The sequence below is a fragment of the Brachyhypopomus gauderio genome, chromosome 20 (genome assembly GCF_052324685.1).
Source record: "Brachyhypopomus gauderio isolate BG-103 chromosome 20, BGAUD_0.2, whole genome shotgun sequence".
Taxonomy (NCBI): domain Eukaryota; kingdom Metazoa; phylum Chordata; class Actinopteri; order Gymnotiformes; family Hypopomidae; genus Brachyhypopomus; species Brachyhypopomus gauderio.
Genome location: NC_135230.1, coordinates 960,887 through 981,055, shown reverse-complemented (window position 1 = coordinate 981,055; position 20,169 = coordinate 960,887). Strand labels below are relative to the sequence as shown.

Below are 20,169 nucleotides of genomic sequence, written 5' to 3'. Positions count from 1 at the left end.
ATAAAAGATGTTTATTAGCATTGGTCACGTCACGACCTTCAGTCAGCCTGCCAAGTGACATCATAACGAAACACACATAGCTGCCCTCAGCCAATCAATGGACATTGCTCATATGCATAGGCTTCATTTAGACCACTCATGCAGGATTTTCAATCATTTGAATCAATCTTTTGAACTACAAAAAGTTCTACTTTATCAGAGAAAAATATAATCTATATAATCTGTGATCCATCTTCCCATCGGTGCTTCTGTGAGCGATTCTGAGGTCTGTTTAAGAATGTCATGAACACAAACTTATCCTGAACCAAGATACGCCGATCGGACTAAGCCAAGATATGTTGATCAGACTAGGCCAAGATACATTGATCAGACTAGGCCAAGATACGTCGATCAGACTAGGCCAAGATACGCCGATCGGACTAGGCCAAGAGACGCCGATCGGACTAGGCCTAGATATTTCGATCGGACTAGGCCTAGATACGTCGATCGGACTAGGCCTAGATACGTCGATCAGACTAGGCCTAGATACGTCGATCAGACTAGGCCAAGATACGTCGATCAGACTAGGCCTAGATACGTCGATCAGACTAGGCCAAGATACGTCGATCAGACTAGGCCAAGATACATCGATCAGACTAGGCCTAGATACGTCGATCGGACTAGGCCTAGATACGTCGATCAGACTAGGCCTAGATACGCTTGCTCAGCTATCCTGGGATTTCTTCATTCTAGCTTTGTGCAATACCCCCTGGTGTTCAACTTCTGCCTGGCCCCTGGTGTTGGGCATTAAAAAAATTCTATAATCAATAAATTATACATTCGATAAACAATATTCACCTTTTAGACAATATAATGAAATGTTATTTCTTACCATTAAAGTATATAAAATAATATACAAAGGAACACATTCTCTTGTAGCAACACTCAGATACAGACTTGCATAATAAAAACCCAGATATGACATTTTAATTTTATTGAGCATGATTGAGATTTCTTAGTATAATTAATTTAAAAAGAAATAAAAACATTATTTATTCCAAACCAAGTTTCTCCAAACAATACTTGTCACAGTACAGGTCCTGATCCCTCCCTTCAGCTGTGTATGTGGTGTGTGTGTGTGTGTGTGTGCTTTCATTCTCTATTTTCACTCTCTGTTTCAGTGTGTGTGTTATTGGTATCACCTGTTCCTTGTCTTGTTATGTGTTTCACTTGTCTCTAGTTGTCTATGTATTGTAAGTGTTTGACTCGCCTGTGTATTTAAGGGTTTGACTCGACTATGTATTTAAGTTTTTGACTCGTCTATGTATTTAAGGGTTTGACTCGTCTATGTATTTAAGGGTTTGACTCGTCTATGTATTTGTGTTTGACTCGTCTGTGTATTTAAGTGTTTGACTCGTCTGTGTATTTAAGTGTTTGACTCATCTGTGTATTTAAGGGTTTGACTCGTCTATGTATTTGTGTTTGACTCGTCTGTGTATTTAAGTGTTTGACTCGTCTGTGTATTTAAGTGTTTGACTCGTCTGTGTATTTAAGGGTTTGACTCGACTATGTATTTAAGTTTTTGACTCGTCTGTGTATTTAAGTGTTTGACTCGTCTGTGTATTTAAGTGTTTGACTCGTCTGTATTTAAGGGTTTGACTCGACTATGTATTTAAGTGTTTGACTCGTCTGTGTATTTAAGTGTTTGACTCGTCTGTGTATTTAAGTGTTTGACTCGTCTGTGTATTTAAGTGTTTGACTCGTCTGTGTATTTAAGCGTTTGTCTCATCTGTGCCTCTTGTTTGTTTTTGTCTCGTATAATGTATATCTCCTGTCAAACAATTATATAAAATTAATTTAGAGTGCAATATAATAACATTAAAAAGACAGGCATGGTGAGAGACCATGGCATGATTATTATATATATTATATGTGATATGTTTCAGTGTAAATATCTAAAAGTCAAAAATCAATAATTGCGTTGGCTAATAATCATGTTACATAATGGTGTTATATTCAGGGTCATTGGGGTGGCATTAATGTGGTGTCACATTGTGACACTGTGTTTACAGTGGTTGGTGTGTATTTGCAGTGTTTGATGGTTATTGCACTACATGAAAAGTGACCATCAGGAGTCCTACAATCAGAGAGAGACACCACGGTCCTGCATCACGGTGCACTGCTGCATATCCTGAAACACACACACACATCGTTTCTGTTTACCTTACGCATTAGTCCCTACATTACAGTAATGACACTATGGACTATGGTAATCATCACAGTAATGACATTATGGACTATGGTAATCATTACAGTAATGACATTATGGACTGTGGTAATAATTACAGTAATGACATTATGGATTATGGTAATCATTACAATAATGACATTATGGACTGTGGTAATAATTACAGTAATGACATTATGGACTATGGTAATCATTACAATAATGACATTATGGACTGTGGTAATAATTACAGTAATGACAATATGAATTATGACACTAATTAAGGTAATCATCACAGTAATGACATTACAGACTAAGGTAATCATTACAGTAATGACATTATGAACTATGGTAATCATCACAGTAATGACATTATGGATTATGACACTAATTAAGATAATAATCACAGTAATGACATTACAGACTAAGGTAATCATTACAGTAATGACATTATGAACTATGGTAATCATCACAGTAATGACATTATGGATTATGACACTAATTAAGATAATCATCACAGTAATGACATTACAGACTAAGGTAATCATTACAGTAATGACATTATGAACTATGATAATCATCACAGTAATGACATGGATTATGACACTAATTAAGGTAATCATCACAGTAATGTCATTACAGACTAAAGTAATCATCACAGTAATGACATTACAGACTAAGGTAATCATCACAGTAATGACATTATGAACTATGGTAATCATCACAGTAATGACATTATGGATTATGACACTAATTAAGGTCATCATCACAGTAATGACATTACTATGGTAATCATTACAGTGATAACACTAGTTAAACTGATCATTGCAATCACTGTAATGCAGTGTTTGTTACAGAAATAATTTAAAAATATGCACTTACATGAATGTGGGATATTGTTTATTGCTCAAATACAATTTGTGTTGTTTTAAATGGTCGTACCTGCTGTGCTGTTGGTAGTTGTCATGCTGGCATTAATGTACACGGTTGTGGCGGAGGTGTTTGTAGGTGAAGGTGTGGTGGAATTTATTCCTCCTGTCAGACCGATGCCCAGGGTGTTCAGCTGAGACTGATACTGCAGTCCCTCCCAGGATCGGACCAGTGGGTTGCTCTCAAACATCTTCAGGGTGGGTAGATTTGTCCCCAGTAGATTACTAACTGTACTCACATTCAGACTCTGAGTGACACACACACACACACACACACACACACACACACACACACACACACACACACACACACAAAGATAAAACATAAATGCAAAAACCAGAATTAATTTGTCATTTTTTAAATTTTAACATTCTCAATCTTTGCTTATATCATACCATTAGCACATTAGGGTTCAGGTTAATGAAGGTGGTTATATCCATGCTGATGTTCTGAGCAGCAAGAGTTATTATATCTGACAGAGGAGCTCCACCTACAGACAGACACACAGACATGCAGGTGTGAATTAATTTTGGGAGTGAACATTATTTGAAAAATCATGAATGTAGCCACTGATAAATTAGAATAAAAAAAAATCTGTCCTACCTGTGTTTGCATGTGTGTGCTGATGAGTGTGTGTGTGTGTGTGTGTGTGTGTGTGTGTGTGTGTGTGTGTGTGTGTAAGTTTTACCCAGGTAAGAGCTGATTAGCAGGAAGTAGTCTGAGACATTGCTGCGTTCAGGGCTAAATGAGATGTTGGCGATGTTGTACAGAGCTGTTTTCTGATTGATGGAGCACGATGATACATTCATGGGGTTTGCAAGTCTGCAGAAAAAACAAGATGGCAAGAGACTGAGAGTATTTTACCTAAAGGGAGGGAACACCACATTCTCTTATAGTGCTTTATTCATCTTTGATGCCATGAGAAACACTGTGGAATGCTGAGATCTTATATTAGATTTTTCTACGGTACACCATTGGAAAGCTGTCACAACATGTAGTGTCTTGAAGCGTCATACGGTGTCATACAGGATCCTGTCATACAAGGTCCTGCATGTCATACAGGTAAAACGACTTTACACAAGGAAGCTCGAACTGACACATAATTAACATTAGATGGCATCTCTTGCACAAAAAGCAGAACGGGCCGCCGAAACTAAATTAGAATGGTTACATTTGCACGTAACGCCATTAAATTAACAACAAAGTAATGTGACTAAATTACTTGTTAGGATAGATTGCCTGTGACAGCTTCCCCACTGTCCATTTTGTTTCGTTTCCTGCTACAATTTCTGATTTGAGTTAAATAATTAATACAAAATATTGTTCTCTGAAATAACGACTAAGCAGCACGCAGATTGGCACCTGGATTGGTAAGCAAGACCGAGAAAAGGAACGGAGAAAAGGAACAATATTAAGTATCACTGCCCTCAAAGCAGTGACCGAGAAGCTCCATGATGCCAAGGCTAAAAAGCTATCATCAGTATTAATTCTACTAGACCTTTCTGCAGCCTTTGACACTGTCAACCACAACATCCTTCTCTCTGTTCTTTCTAGCCTAGGTGTGACTGGCTCTGCTTGGAAATGGTTCCAGTCATATCTTGAAGACCGTTCCTATCAGGTAACATGGAGAGGATCTATATCCAATCCATGTAAACTTTCCACTGGAGTCCCCCAAGGCTCGGTCCTAGGCCCTCTTCTCTTCTCTTTATATACTCATTCCCTTGGTGATATTATTTTGTCTCATGGTTTCTATTATCATTGCTATGCTGATGACACCCAGCTAATTATTTCCTTCCCTCATTCTGACACCCAGGTCTCTATGCGTATCTCGGCATGCTTGACAGATATTGCTTCATGGATGACTACTCACCACTTGAAACTCAACCCTAGCAAAACTGAGCTTTTGTAGATTCCAGGAACCCCAAACCCACACAACGACCTCACAGTTTCCTTTGAGAACATCTTGTTAACACCATCAGAAACTGCTCGAAGCCTGGGTGTAACGTTGGACAACGAATTGTCCTTCTCAACACATGTTTCAAAGATGACCAGATCCTGCAGATTTCTGCTCTGCAACATACGGAGAATACGACCCTTCCTTTCACAGGAAGCTACTCAAGTGCTTGTGCAGTCTCTAGTAATCTCTAAGCAGGACTACTGCAATTCCCTACTTGCAGGTCTTCCTCTACGGGTCATCAGACCTCTACAACTAATTCAGAATGCTGCAGCACGACTGGTCTTCAATCTACCCAAGTTCTCCCATGTGACTCCTCTACTACGCTCTCTTCACTGGCTTCCAGTAGCGGCACGCATCAGATATAAAACCTTGATGCTTGCTTACAAAGCCAAAAATGGACTGGCCCCTCCCTACATGATGTCCATGGTAAAAAGCCGATCTGTACAGCGAACACTTAGAAGCTCAAGCTTGGCTCGACTTGAAACTCCATGCTTAAAGTCTCATGGAAGACAAAGCTCCAGACTATTCTCCGTCTTGGCTCCAAGATGGTGGAACGATCTTCCATTAGCTGCTAGGACTGCAGAGTCTATTACTATCTTCAAGCGTAGACTGGAGACTCACCTGTTTGTTGAGTTCTTACCAGAGCACTAATTTGGCTGATACCACTTGCCGTTGTTCTTAAATTGTATGTCTGTTTATGGTTAATCGATCCGATTCCGATTCTGAAGATTAAGAATCGATTTATTTCGATTTAATTCGATTTAATTGATTCGATCCAATTCAGGGTTTAGTGTTATCACTGTAATTAATGTAATTTAATGATAATTGTAAGTTAATGATAATTGTAAGTTAATGATCACTGTAAGTTCATCATTGTAATTAACGTCATTTATTGGTCATTGTAAGTTAATGATCATTGTAGGTTAACTGTGCTGTTAAGTTCCAGTTAGCTGCTGTGTTTCATGTTTAATTCCCTGCATCTTTTCTTTTAGTGAGGAATGTTATTAATAACTGTGCTGTGATTTAACAGCATAATGATTAAAGTGAGGGATGTTATTAATTAAGTGTGTGATTTTTTAATCAGGTAAACACCCACCCACTGGCCCTGCCCCCTTCTGTAAGGCCACCCCCTCCCCAAGTTTCTACCCAATGAGAACACAGCCAGCTGTGCCTCAATGAGCATGTATGTAAGTCTGTGTGTCTGCATGTGTGTCTGCATGTGTGTCTGCATGTAAGTCTCTGTGTGTCTGCATGTGTGTATGCTTGTGTGTCTGCATGTGTGTCTGCATGTAAGTCTCTGTGTGTCTGCATGTAAGTCTCTGTGTGTCTGCATGTGTGTCTGCATGTGTGTCTGCATGTGTGTCTGCATGTGTGTCTGCTTGTATGTCTGCTTGTATGTCTGCTTGTATGTCTGCATGTGTGTCTGCATGTGTGTCTGCTTGTGTGTCTGCATGTAAGTCTCTGTGTGTCTGCATGTGTGTCTGCATGTGTGTCTGCATGTGTGTCTGCATGTGTGTCTGCATGTGTGTCTGCATGTGTGTCTGCATGTAAGTCTGTGTGTCTGCATGTGTCTGCATGTGTGTCTGCATGTGTGTCTGCATGTAAGTCTCTGTGTGTCTGCATGTGTGTCTGCATGTGTGTCTGCATGTGTGTCTGCATGTATGTCTGCATGTGTGTCTGCATGTGTGTCTGCTTACCTTAGGCTGTTAGCACTTATATTGCTGAGTACAGTCGCATTCAAGGAACAAATGTTTGACATGATGACATTTATTTCAGCTCTTCCCAAAGTGTTGCCAGACACGCGTAGATAATTCATAATCACTGCATTACTCTACACACACACACACACACACACACACACACACACAAACACACAAATGTACGCATTATTTCTTTAGCATGAAAACAGTATCTAAAAAATGTGGGTATATCAACTATTAAATATCATCCAACAATTATCATTTGTTAACACATTTTCATGTTTTAGTTCCATGTTGCCAATCTATTCCACACAGATTCATTGATGTTGTGTCTTGAGACTTATGACTTACATACCAGCAGAGGGCGCTCGCGCCTCTAGACAAAGGAATGGAGTTGACGTTTTGAAAGTGAACGGTTGGAGTTGACGGTTGGAGATTAAAGAGTACGGTTGAGTTCAGCGTTGTCCTGTCTGATTGCTCGTGACTAAAATTTACATACTACTAAAATACCACATTTTTGGCGACGAGGATGTCAGTTAATGTACCCTTACCTGATCCGTTCCTGCCTTGCCCTGGTGAGCCTGCAATTCCCTTACAAATATGGATGAAAATGTTCGACAATTACATGCGCGCCGTTCTTCTACATGCACTAGGGACAGAGGGACAACGTATCTTCTATTCATTGCCGACTACAGGTACTACTTATGAATCCGCAGTTGATGCTTTGAAACAACACTTTGTGCCTAAAGTAAATGTGATTGCGGAACGTCATAAATTCCGCCAGAGAGCACAGCGACCTGATGAGTCAATTAACCAGTATGTGGCCGCACTGCGAGAGTTAGCTTCCCAGTGTGAGTTCTGCACAATGGAAGACCAAATGCTTCGTGACCAGTTTATCGAGCGAGTTGCCAACACCCGCATCAGAGATAGACTGTTACTTGAATCTGACCTCACTTTAGAGAAAGCTCTCACCTTAGCTTTACAAGTTGAAAGTGGACTACGGAATGCTGGTGTGCTGTCGGACGGCGGTGCTACAGGCTATATGCCACATGCTAACGCTAATACCTCTGCGTCAGTTAGAGCTATACACAGGCAGCCGAAAAATAACCGCCAAAACAACAAAGGGCACAGAACTAACAGTAATGGCGCGAACACTCCTGCAGCTGCTGCTGCCCAGCTGAGGGCGGATGGCCGCTCCTGCTACCGCTGTGGGTCTACTAGCCATCTTGCAAATAACCGTTCATGCCCTGCTACCAAATTCACATGTAACTCATGTGGGAAAGTGGGACATTTTTCTAAAGTGTGCCGATCTGCTCAACGCCATGTACGTGAGGTGGTTATGAACGAAATGACGGTGCTCTACATGACCGATACGGCTGCTGCCCGAGACAAGATTCTGTGCACGGTCCAGGTTGACACTCTCACGACATAGAGCTGATTGTAGATACGGGCTCTTCAGTTTCAATCATTCCTGAGTGCTTATACCAGACCCATTTCCCCACCTACAAACTACAGGAGTCTACAGTGAACCTGTTCACATATTCGAAGGAAAGGATCCCTGTGACAGGCTGCATGGAAGCCACAGTTACACATGATGGGCGTTCTACCTCAGGCACATTCATTGTAGTAAAAACAGGCACTGCTCTGCTGGGACTTGATCTAGTGGCCGCACTCCACCTGCGCATTACGGGCACCAAGGTTGTCTCAACTCACCCTGGAAGCTTTTCTGCTGCTACACATACACCTGCTTCACCTGCAATGCACGTACAGGAGATAGGTTGCGCAAAGGGGTTTGTGCACAAAATCCAACTCAAACCAGGGGCTGTGCCAGTGCAACAACGACTCCGACGGCTTCCATTCTCTGTCAGACAGGCTGTGTCTGATGAGCTGAAAAATTTACAGGAAAAGGGCATTATCGAACGCATCGATGCATCTCCCTGGGTCTCCCCAATCGTCGTGACCAAGAAAAAGGATGGAGGAAAGCTGCGGATGTGCGTGGACCTCAGAGAGCCGAACAAAGCCATCGTCACAGACTGCTACCCACTGCCCCACATGGACGAGCTGTTCTCTGAACTGAGAGGAGCCACGGTGTTCTCTACCATTGACCTGGCCTCTGCTTACCACCAGATGATGCTGCATCCAGACAGCCGTGACATCACTGCCTTCATCACACACGAGGGACTTTTTCGTTTTTGCCGTGTCCCTTTTGGCCTTGCTTCTGCTCCATCGTGTTTCCAGAAAATGATGTCGATCATACTCACTGGCCTTCCAGGTGTGCAGGCCTACCTGGATGATTTGATCTGTTACGGGGCCGCTCAACAGCAGCACGACAACAATCTGCGCAGGGTACTCCATGCCCTCAATGAAGCTGGACTGAAGCTGAACATGCAGAAATGTAAGTTCAACCAAACTTCCTTACGCTTCTTAGGTCACACTATCTCCAAAGATGGTCTGCAGCCAGACCAAGATCAGATCAAAGCCATACCCAATGCACCTGCTCCACATGACATACCCTCCTTACGATCTTTCTTAGGCCTAGCATCATGGTACAGCAAATTCATCCCTGATTTTTCTACTATAATTGAACCACTGCGGGTCACACTTAGGGAGTCTACAGAACAGCAGTTTAACTGGACTGCTGAGGCCGAACACAGTTTCACTGAGATTAAGAGACTGATAGTTGAGAGCCCTACACTTGCCCTCTATGACCCTTCACTCCATACATTCGTCACCACTGATACATCTGATTATGGGCTGGGGGGTGTACTTACCCAGTTACATGCAGACAACACAGAGAGAGTAGTAGCATTTGCATCCCGCACACTCTCACCTGCTGAAAGAAAGTACTCCACTGTGGAACGAGAGGCTCTGGCATGTGTTTGGGCAGTAGAAAGGTGGAGAACATATCTGTGGGGACATCACTTCACACTCCGCACAGACCACCAAGCCCTGACAACCTTGCTGACTTCCAAGGGCACAGGCCGTGCTGGACTGCGTGTGGCACGGTGGTCGGCACATCTGCTTTGCTTTTCATATGACGTTGCTTACCGCCCTGGGACACAGAATGTGACTGCCGATTGCTTGTCCCGCCTACCGTTGCCTGTTACTGAAGACGCCGACCTGGAACCAGATGTCGTGGCTACTGTCTTCCGGGACTGCTTACCTGCCATGTCTCTGCCCGAGTTCACAGCTGCATGTGAAACCTGCCCGGAGCTTACTCTCCTACGACAGCAGATACAGAAAGGCTGGCCGAAATGCAGAAAGAACGTGACTCCTGAACTGACTGCATACTTCAACACGAGAGACAAGCTGGCCGTGGAAGATTCACTCATCATGCGAGGCACTCACCGCCTGATCGTGCCAACATCACTTCGGTCCAAAGTGGTCGACTTGGCACACGAGGGGCACCAGGGAGTGGTGCGCACCAAGCAAAGATTGCGTGAATTATATTGGTGGCCACAGATGGACAAATTCGTGGAGTCCAAAATTGCTTCCTGTGTTCCCTGCCAGTACAATGACAAGACAGTGAAAACTGTGCCTACACCGCTTACTCCAGTGGAATTATCTGATGGACCATGGGAAAAGGTGGCCATTGACATCACAGGTCCTTTTGAACATGCCACATGGGACTGTCGTTACGCTATCACTCTCACTGACTACTACAGTAAGTGGCCAGAAGTAGCATTCACCTCCTCAGTCACAACAGAGGTGATTACACGCTTCCTGGCAACAGTCTTCAGTCGTGAAGGGAACCCTACCTGCCTGGTTTCTGACAACGGATGCCAGTTCACTTCCCATGAGTTTGCCAACTTCCTGAAAGAGAGAGACGTCAAACATCTGCGCTCCAGTGTCTACTACCCAAGAGCAAATGGAGCCATTGAAAGATTCAATCGAGTGCTGAAGGAATATTTACAAACCGCAGACAAAATATTCAAGCCCTGGAAACAAGCTGTGACAGACTTCCTGCAGATATACAGAGCCACTCCACACGCCACTACTGGAGCTACACCATTCGAGTTGCTGCGCCACAGGAAAATGCGCACCAAACTCAACACTCTCCCTGTGTCACACAACACACACAAGTCAAAGAGACTGTGAAAAGAAAACAGCTTAAAAGCAAAACATACACTGACAACAAAAGGGGAGCTAAAATGCCAAACTTCCAGGTGAACGATACAGTACGTGTCAGGAGACCTGAGCACGTATACAAAGGCTCATCTAAGTTCACAGAGCCTCTTACAGTCATTCGGAGGGTTGGACCTAGTACTTACCTTCTGAGTGACGGCCGGAAATGGAATGCGTCAAAGCTGGCTCACTTTCCAAAGCAAGCTCTGGCGTGCACCAGAGAGAGGAATAATATAGACTGTATGGACAATCTCACCTTACCTGAGTGCACACAGGTGCAAGCACAAAACCCAGGTCCGAGGCGGAACCTCAGGGTTCGTAAACCACCAGCCTGGCTTTCAGACTTTGTGAGGTGAAGGAGTAAAATATTGTGTAATAATACTTACTTGATTCATGCAATGTCTTAACTGTAATAATACTTACTTGATTCATGCAATGTCTAAACTGTAAATAATACTTACCTGATTCATGCAATGTCAACTGTAATAATACTTACTTGATTCATGCAATGTCTAAACTGTAAATAATACTTACCTGATTCATGCAATGTCTTAACTGTAATGATACTTACCTAGGGTCAGACATGTATATTACCTTGCAGTGTTTACAATGTTTACAAATTAAGGTGTTTAAGGATACAATGTTTTTTCTTAATCTATACTTGTTACTTTAATCAGTTAAATTCATTTAACTCTTAAGGGAAGACATTTCTTAAAGAAAAGGGGAAAATGTTGTGTCTTGAGACTTATGACTTACATACCAGCAGAGGGCGCTCGCGCCTCTAGACAAAGGAATGGAGTTGACGTTTTGAAAGTGAACGGTTGGAGTTGACGGTTGGAGATTAAAGAGTATGGTTGAGTTCAGCGTTGTCCTGTCTGATTGCTCGTGACTAAAATTTACATACTACTAAAATACCACAATTGAATGAAATGATACCTGCTCTGAAGTCCAGGCCCCATTAGTTGGGTTCATTAAAGAGGACAGTGTGTCGATCGTGGTGATGTTCCAGCTGTTGATCTCACTGACGTTGGCCACACGAGACGTGGAGCCCAGTAGCTGAAGCACACTGTCCCCAAGGCCTGAGGGATATGCCTGCAATACACACACACACACACACAATCAAAAACAAATACGCCTTAGAGTTTAATACATGCTGCCACCCCAAGCCCAGATGGATACCTGCAAGACACACACACACACACACACACACACACACTCATCAGCGAGGTGTTAGTATAGCTGACCTGGTTTAGTTTGTTCAGAATGACCCTCTCCATGCCAATATCCACCACTTTCTGAGTGATAGCTGCCACGTTACTTGTTAGCATGGTTACATTCAGACAGAGATCAAACTGGGTTGAATCGTAGCCGATAGGGAAAGATGGATCTGTAATGGTTACTTCTGTGATTTCACCTGCAGTACATCCTGTCAGACACAGAAAGAAAAGATGAATATATTTAATGCTATTTGTACTGTAGCTATACTAACTACAAAATAAACATAACCCTGCCCACTTTGTTTTTGTCTGTAATGAAGACCAAGAAGTATGTTTTCACTACATTTGTGAGGACATTTAAAGTTATCTAACCCTGTGACCTGCTCTGTTTTTATGGCATGTGTGCATGTTTGTACCTGCAGCACGCCTGGATCTGAAATTTGAGTTGCATTCAGTAAATAAACTTTGTAGCTTTATTACTGGGGTATTCGCCGACCTCAGCACTGGCATGAATGACTGCATAAACGTCTTCTTCACACTCTTCAAAATTTAACACACAAAACATGCAAGTACAAAAATTAACAAATAAATAGTATACAACACCACCTACAATGTTTAAGAAATGAAGAGGTTACATACAGAGGTATACTGAGCCCAGAATCCTCGTGTGAAGTGGAGGGGCAGGTTGCCTAACTGCTGTAGAGTCTGTAGTTTCCATGTTGAGGGATTTCTGAGAACAGAAGAACACTCTAGGTAAGACACTATGCTGCTGAAACACTAATAAGTTCATGAGGTCAACCACCAGTATTCACATTACACATAAACACTACTACAACTTCACCCATTCACCACATATTGGGCCAAATCATAAACTAGACAGGAATATTTATTAAAGTTGTCCTATCAGGTCTACATATAGTTTTGCTTTCCTGAAGAAATCTATCAAGGTCAAGTAGGGTTATACTTTTATGAAAATGCATATGAAAATTAAAATCTTATTGATAGATATTTTTCATTTCACTAACATAGTATGTTGAAACTAGCTCCACTAGTGACATTCTTTATGTAGACAGGCCCACATAGAGTCAAAAAGTGTTGTTGAAAATGAGCAAAGTCCTAATCAGAAACGGAGATCGTTCCATGGAAGCCTACGCTGTATTGGATGATGGATCCGAGCGGACTATTATTCTCCATGAGGCCGTTCAACAGTTGGGTCTGAAAGGAACTAGGGAAGATCTAGCACTTAGGACTGTGAGACAACATTGAGAGGTGATTCACAGGGCAGCCGTGTCTTTCACGGTGTCACCTGTTGCTGAGCCAAGCAAAGTATACAGGATACAGAGTGCCTTCACAGCAGAATTATTAAGTTTAGTGGAGCATACATATCCTGTTGTGTTGCTCAAGAAGAAGTATAAGTATCTGGAAGAGCTGCCATTGCAACCTCTGAATAAGGTACATCCTGTACTGTTGATTGGCTTAATTGTCTTCACCTTGTAACCCCAGTTGAGCCTGTCCACTTGGGCCCGCGAGGAGGACCAGCGGTGGTCAGGACACGATTAGGTTGGACCCTCCAAGGACCAACCCGGGACCTTAAGGAGAGTTGCAACTCTGTGCTGTCTTTTCGTCTCCACACAGACATCATCGACTGAGCTGCATAAGAATGTAGAGAAGTTGTAGAGACTGGATGAGCTTCCATATCATAATGCGAAGGCTTGTTTGCGATCCAAACAGGATCAGGAAGCCATTAGAGTTCTTCAGGAGAAGACCGTCCAGGTCAGAGTCAAAGGAGTAGTGCGGTATGCTACCCCTCTCTTGAGTGAAGAATTAGCCTCAGCTGTGCGCCCCAAGTGATGCAACATTACCTCAGTTACAGGGGATCAAGAAGAGGCTGTCCAAGGATCCTGCACGAGCAGCGATTCATCAAGCAGAGATTGACAGACTCAAAGAAACAGGTTATGTCATCAAGCTACAGCCAGAGGAAGTAGAGCGTTCATCAAAATCCTAGTATGTACCTCACCATATAGTACAGCAACAACAGGAAGAACTTGGTCTTCAACTGCTCATTCTCTTATAGAGTTCAGAACCTCAGCTCATGTTGCCAGGTCCCACTTTGTGCCCTTCCTTATTGTCTGTTCTTCTTAGCTTACGTGATCATTCCATAGGTGTTAGTAGTGACATAAAGGAAATGTTCCACCAAGTCCATATGCTCCCAAAAGATGGGGCGTGACACATCTCCCAGTGTTTACGAATGGCAGGTGCTCCCATTCAGGACGACTTGCAGTCCTTGTGTAACGCGGTGGTACCAACGAGTACACACCGTGTGTAAAAACAGAGTGAGGGGTGGACCCAAGTGCCGGCTCACGCTGACAGAAAGACAGGCAACGCCTATCATCAGTGTGAGAGAGAGACGCGAGCACACATTAGAAAAAATAAACACAAAACAATGCGGATCATTCAACGCGAACACACAGAAGAAAAACACAAAACAACACAGATAAATCAACGCGTGCAAAACGAAACTTAACCATAGAGAAATGGGAAAGAAAAAATAATAAAGGCAACACAAAAGGATGCGGAAAAAAACTCAACCTGTCTAACGAAACTGAGAATGCCAGGGGAAGTAACTGGCAGCAGGCAAAATACGCTGCAGTAAAATAAAACCCTTCCCAAAATAAAGGTAAAACGGATAGGAAGAAAACAGGGGAAACCTGAGAATGGCTAGAAAGCAGCGCAGGAGATAGAGATTTAGTGAAAAGATAAGCGAGAGAGAAAAGTGGCGAGACACCTTGCAAACGAACGTAACCAGTAGTAAAGGCAGGGAAAGCATGACAGCATAACCAAAACGATTCAGCAGTGGTTCATCTCCACAAGCTTCCTTAAGAAGCCTAAAAAACAGCTGAGACGAATCACTGCTGATTACGCCGATTAAGTCTGGGACTGACTCGGGTGCCTCTTGCGGAGGTAGAAGGCGTGGCATCCGAGCCAGCCCTGACATGTTATGCAGATTTTGCACTGCAGAAACACTCCAAGGAACGAGATCAGCCTGGAGACCATGCCTAGATGTTACACCAGTAGAGAGATGGACCAAGGCTCTGTCTCTAGAGACATACATATTTTCTGTGATGCATCAGAGCGAGCTTATGGGGCTGTAGCCTATCTACGAGCCGAGAATACCGATGGACAGGTAAAGAGTGCCTTCATTATGGCTTGTTCATGGGTGGCACCCAAGAAGCAAAAGACCATCCCGAGGTTGGAGTTGTGTGCTGCTCTGCACAACTGGCCGAGGTTTTAAGGACAGAGCTAATACTTCCGATTGGCCATCTAACACTTTGGTCAGTGACCAAGACTATAGTACTTACCTGGCTCCAATTGGATTCTTGTCGTTTTAAGGTGTTTGTGGGGACTAGGGTAGCGGAGATTCAAGATCTCACCGGTTCTGCTATATGGTGTTATGTGCCTTCTAGCAACAACCCTGCAGATGACATCACTCAAGGGAAAACCCTCAGTTATTTGTTGCCACTAACCAGTCGATGGGGCAAAGGTCCTCTCTTCTTAAGTCAACCACCTGAGAGTTGGCCTGAGCCATTCATTCCTGCTGCTACTACAGATAGTAATGAGATGAGGAGTAATTTCTGTGGTCTATTAGTGACTAGTCCTACATTTCCAGATCCTGAGCACTACAGCACGCTTGGAGATTAATCAAAGCCTGTGCGCTGTCACTCCAGGACACACTGGATCCAGTACAGCTTACAGCTTAGATTCCTTCCCAAGTTGCATGATTGAAAGCAGGGGAAAGTAGTGCCAACTACTAGTCAGTTACTCACACTGGCACCAGAGTACGACCATTCCTGTCATACGAGTAGGAGGGCATCTCGGAGGTAGTAGCCTCCTTGAACAGGATGAGGTTCATCCCATTGTGCTTAGCCCGCAGCATCCTGTTACCAAACTCATAATTAAGGACTATGATGAATGTTTACTCCATTCAGGACCAGTGAGGGTATTTGCAGAGATCAGGCGCAAATACTGGATCTTAAGACGAAGACAAGCTATCCGTTCGCACCAGCATAAATGTGTGTGTTATCCTAAAATGGCCGACCTTCCACCAGCTAGACTCTGTCTTCTGAAGCCAGCATTTCATTCCACTGGGAATGAGAAGAGGTGGGGGATAATCTTCAAGTGCCGGACTACTAGAGCAGTGCATATTGAGCTGCTCACGAGTCTTGACTCAGACTCCTTCCTCATGTCACTGAGATGGTTTATGGCCAGACGGGGGAAGACCCTGTGAAATTCTGTGCGACAAAGGCACGAACTTCAGTGGCACCGAAAGAGAGCTCTGCCAAAGTTTTGCTGGTCTCCAACTGAAACTGCAGCAGAGACTTGCTAGTCAACAGATAAAGTTTTCCTTTAATCCACCGGGAGCCCCACATTTTGCAGGATGTTGAGATTCGCTCCCTTAAGGCTATTCAGGTCGCAATTGGAGCTCCGTCACGGAGGAGGTGCTGTTGGATGTCCTGCTGGAGATTGAAGGTATTCTCAATTCGAAGCCCTTATGGTTATATATCCTCTGATGTGGCGGACCCAGTACCAGTAATGCCAAATAGTCTCCTCATGGGGCGGCGGGATGCATCACTCCCGAAGATCATCTATTCTGGTTCCGAGCAGTTAAGTCGTCGGAGGTGGAGGTACAGTCAAGTCGTGGCTGATCAGTTCTGGAAACACTTCATTCGTCATTTATCTTCATCTAAGTGGAGTACTGATTCTGTTAAATTGGAGACTGGTAACATCGTCATGATCATGGATCAGCAGTGGCCACATGCTGTGGCCTGTGGGTAAGGTCATTAGCGTCCATCTTAGTCAAGACAATCGAGTCCGGTCAGCCGATGTGCAGGTCAAGGACCACGTCTACACTCGTCCTGTGACCCGTCTCATCAGCCTCCCTTCTCTCCCACACTAGGTTATGATTCCTACAGTCACTCGGCCTTTAAGGTGCAAATCCACTCAGTGGATTTGGGGGCGGCTAATGAAAGGCCATCGTTAGGTGGTTCGGTCCGAACACCCCTGTATGTTTTACTAGTTGGGTTGCCCTGCTGTTCGTAGAGGACAGTGTGGGAGGAGTATACAGGAGCAGTGCTGAACTTTTGAGGACAGAGGGAATAAGGGGATTACGGGTGATGGACAGAGTAATAAAGAGTGACTTTGTCCTTCGGGTTGATCTGTGTGCATGGATCAACAGTAAGTCTGCATTTCAGTTGTTATATTTCAGTAATTTGTTGTGGTTTATATGCATAATTTATATGTAATTGAGGGTGTAATTCTATGGCAATATGATTCTGTTAGTTGTTCTCATTATTAGGATATTGTTATGTCATGTGTATTACCATGTATATTCCATGTATTTTTATGTGAATTTTTTATTAAGTATGTAGATGGTAAGTTAGAATTTAACAGTTGCCTCACCGTGCGAGTGAAGCATGAGGTGTGCACATGATAGTCACTTCAGTGGTGCGTGCTTAATTATTCTGTAGTGTTTGCTTAGAGTAGTGTAACATGCGAAAATGTATTAATATGTTCAGAGTGCGATTATGTTTGTGGTTTATAGTTTATTGATTATTGTATGTTTATATGTATTTTCATTGCAGAACCACACAGATAAGCAAACGTTGAATAAATACCGTTGAACACCCAGGATCGGATCTCCTTTGTTATCAGTGGTTTCGGGCCGAGACACTTTGTAACGGTTCAACCTTTTCATGAAACGCCAGGGTTTATCTTAACCCTTGAAAGGAGATAGCTCTCCAACATAGTAGTTCATGGTACAATCTTCATAGCTGAAACTATTTTTCCGTAAATTCTATCATGTTTTTTATAACAACTTTGATCCCCCTTATCTCATCTGCCTTATCCATAAAGTTGAATGTGTCTCACCCGTAGGGCGTGTTGCCACTGAAGAGCAGTGTCTGTATACCCGTGACCTGAGAGGCAGTCAGGTCTCCACAGTTCTTCAGGTTCTCTATGATGAGTGGGTCAGAGTTCTGGATGTAGGAGGAGTCTAGTGTGCAGATCATATTACCCAGAATTCCCAGCTGAGTGTTGGTCAGATTAAAGCCAGAAATACCCTAGAACAGCAGAAAATATGAAAGCATGATTATGTGTGTGTGTGTGTGTGTGTGTGTGTGTGTGTGTGTGTGTGTGTGTGTGTGTGTGTGTGTGTGTGTGTGTTGCCTCTTTAAAGGCATTACTGTATCTCCCTCCTTGTAGACTGTAACTCTCTCCTTACAGGGATCACTGTATCTCTCTCCTTGTAGGCATTACTGTATCTCCCTCCTTATAGGCATTACTGTATCTCCCTCCTTGTAGGCATTTCTGTATCTCTCTCCTTGTAGGCATTACTGTATCTCTCTCCTTGTAGGCATTACTGTATCTCTCTCCTTATAGGCATTACTGTATCTCTCTCCTTGTAGGCATTACTTTATCTCTCTCCTTATAGGCATTACTGTATCTCTCGCCTTATAGGCATTACTTTATCTCTCTCCTTATAGGCATTACTGTATCTCTCGCCTTATAGGCATTACTGTCTCTCCCTCCTTGTAGGCATTACTGTCTCTCTCTCCTTATAAGAATTACTGTCTCTCTCTCCTCATTGAGCTGACAGTATTCACATGGATATTGAAATCACCAAGGACAATTAATGTAAGAGCCAAATTACAAAAATTGTTTGGTGATATTTTGTGTTAGTTTACTATGATAATTTAATATAAAAGTATTCTCTGGAGCTTTTAATTTGAAAGGTGCAATTTATATTCAGCGAGGAAATCATATTGGCCAAGAAAACTGTTGTACATGACAAGGAAAAAATAAAAGACACATAAAAGACAACTGGACTCCAATGCGAGTGAATAAACGTGGGTAGTGAAAAGGTTACTAGCTAGGATACCAGTCGGAGCCTTTGGTTAGGGTTAGGGTTAGGGTTACACATGTATGCTGTGCACACTTAATACTGCAACTATAGTTAATGCCGGACATACAGCAAAAACCAAAGTAAGGAGTTTGCTAAATTAATGAGAGAGAGAGTGAGGTGTGTACATGTGGGTGTTTATGTGAGAGTGAGATGTGTGTGTTTGTGAGAGAGTGAGGTGTGTGCATGTGGGTGTTTATGTGAGAGTGAGATGTGTGCATGTGTGTGTTTATGTGAGAGTGAGGTGTGTGTGTTTATGTGAGAGTGAGATGTGTGCATGTGTGTGTTTATGTGAGAGTGAGGTGTGTGTGTTTATGTGAGTGAGGTGTGTGCATGTGTGTGTTTATGTGAGAGTTAGATGTGTGTGTTTATGTGAGTGAGGTGTGTGCATGTGTGTGTTTATGTGAGAGTTAGATGTGTGTGTTTATGTGAGTGAGGTGTGTGCATGTGTGTGTTTATGTGAGAGTTAGATGTGTGTGTTTATGTGAGAGTGAGGTGTGTGCATGTGTGTGTTTATGTGAGAGTTAGATGTGTGTGTTTATGTGAGAGTGAGGTGTGTGTGTTTATGTGAGAGTGAGATGTGTGCATGTGAGTGTTTATGTGAGAGTGAGATGTGTGCATGTGGGTGTTTGTGTGAAAGTGAGGTGTGTGTGTTTATGTGAGAGTGAGATGTGTGCATGTGTGTGTTTATGTGAGAGTGAGATGTGTGCATGTGGGTGTTTGTGTGAGAGTGAGACGTCTGTGTTTACCAGGCAGGTTTGTGCATTCTTGAACAGAGTTTTCTGTATGTTGAGGAAGCTGGAAGGAATAGAGAAATCTGCTGCACCCAGAGCGCTGAAATACGAACTGCAGTTCACTGTCTGTACCATGTTATAGCTGCAACACACACAAACACACATCAAATACACAACATTACAGAGAAACAGAAAGATTGTCATCAATTAAACCTTCAATTAACCTGCAGAAATGAAAAAAGCTCAACAATTATAATAAAAATGAAAAACTATAAAAATGAATTAGATGAGATTTTACTCTTATGAGACATTATTCTTTATTCATATGTTAATGAGGATATTAAT

At 42.9% G+C, this 20,169-nt stretch overlaps 1 protein-coding gene across 1 annotated transcript in view; it reads right to left on the bottom strand.

The window, feature by feature from the left end:
• Positions 1–985: 985 nt before the first annotated feature.
• The window catches only part of LOC143484396 (uncharacterized), a 44,607-nt gene continuing 25,423 nt past the window's right edge, over positions 986–20,169 (bottom strand). Inside the window, exons 18-28 of the mRNA XM_076983091.1 lie at positions 19,840–19,966; positions 18,061–18,251; positions 12,775–12,865; positions 12,552–12,675; positions 12,163–12,344; positions 11,855–12,010; positions 6,791–6,924; positions 3,825–3,958; positions 3,532–3,626; positions 3,149–3,383; positions 986–2,170 (exon numbers count right to left, since the gene is read on the bottom strand). Of these exons, the coding sequence (XP_076839206.1) occupies positions 2,082–2,170; positions 3,149–3,383; positions 3,532–3,626; positions 3,825–3,958; positions 6,791–6,924; positions 11,855–12,010; positions 12,163–12,344; positions 12,552–12,675; positions 12,775–12,865; positions 18,061–18,251; positions 19,840–19,966 (1,558 nt within the window). The 3' untranslated portion in view covers positions 986–2,081. The remainder of the gene's footprint in view (positions 2,171–3,148; positions 3,384–3,531; positions 3,627–3,824; positions 3,959–6,790; positions 6,925–11,854; positions 12,011–12,162; positions 12,345–12,551; positions 12,676–12,774; positions 12,866–18,060; positions 18,252–19,839; positions 19,967–20,169) is intronic.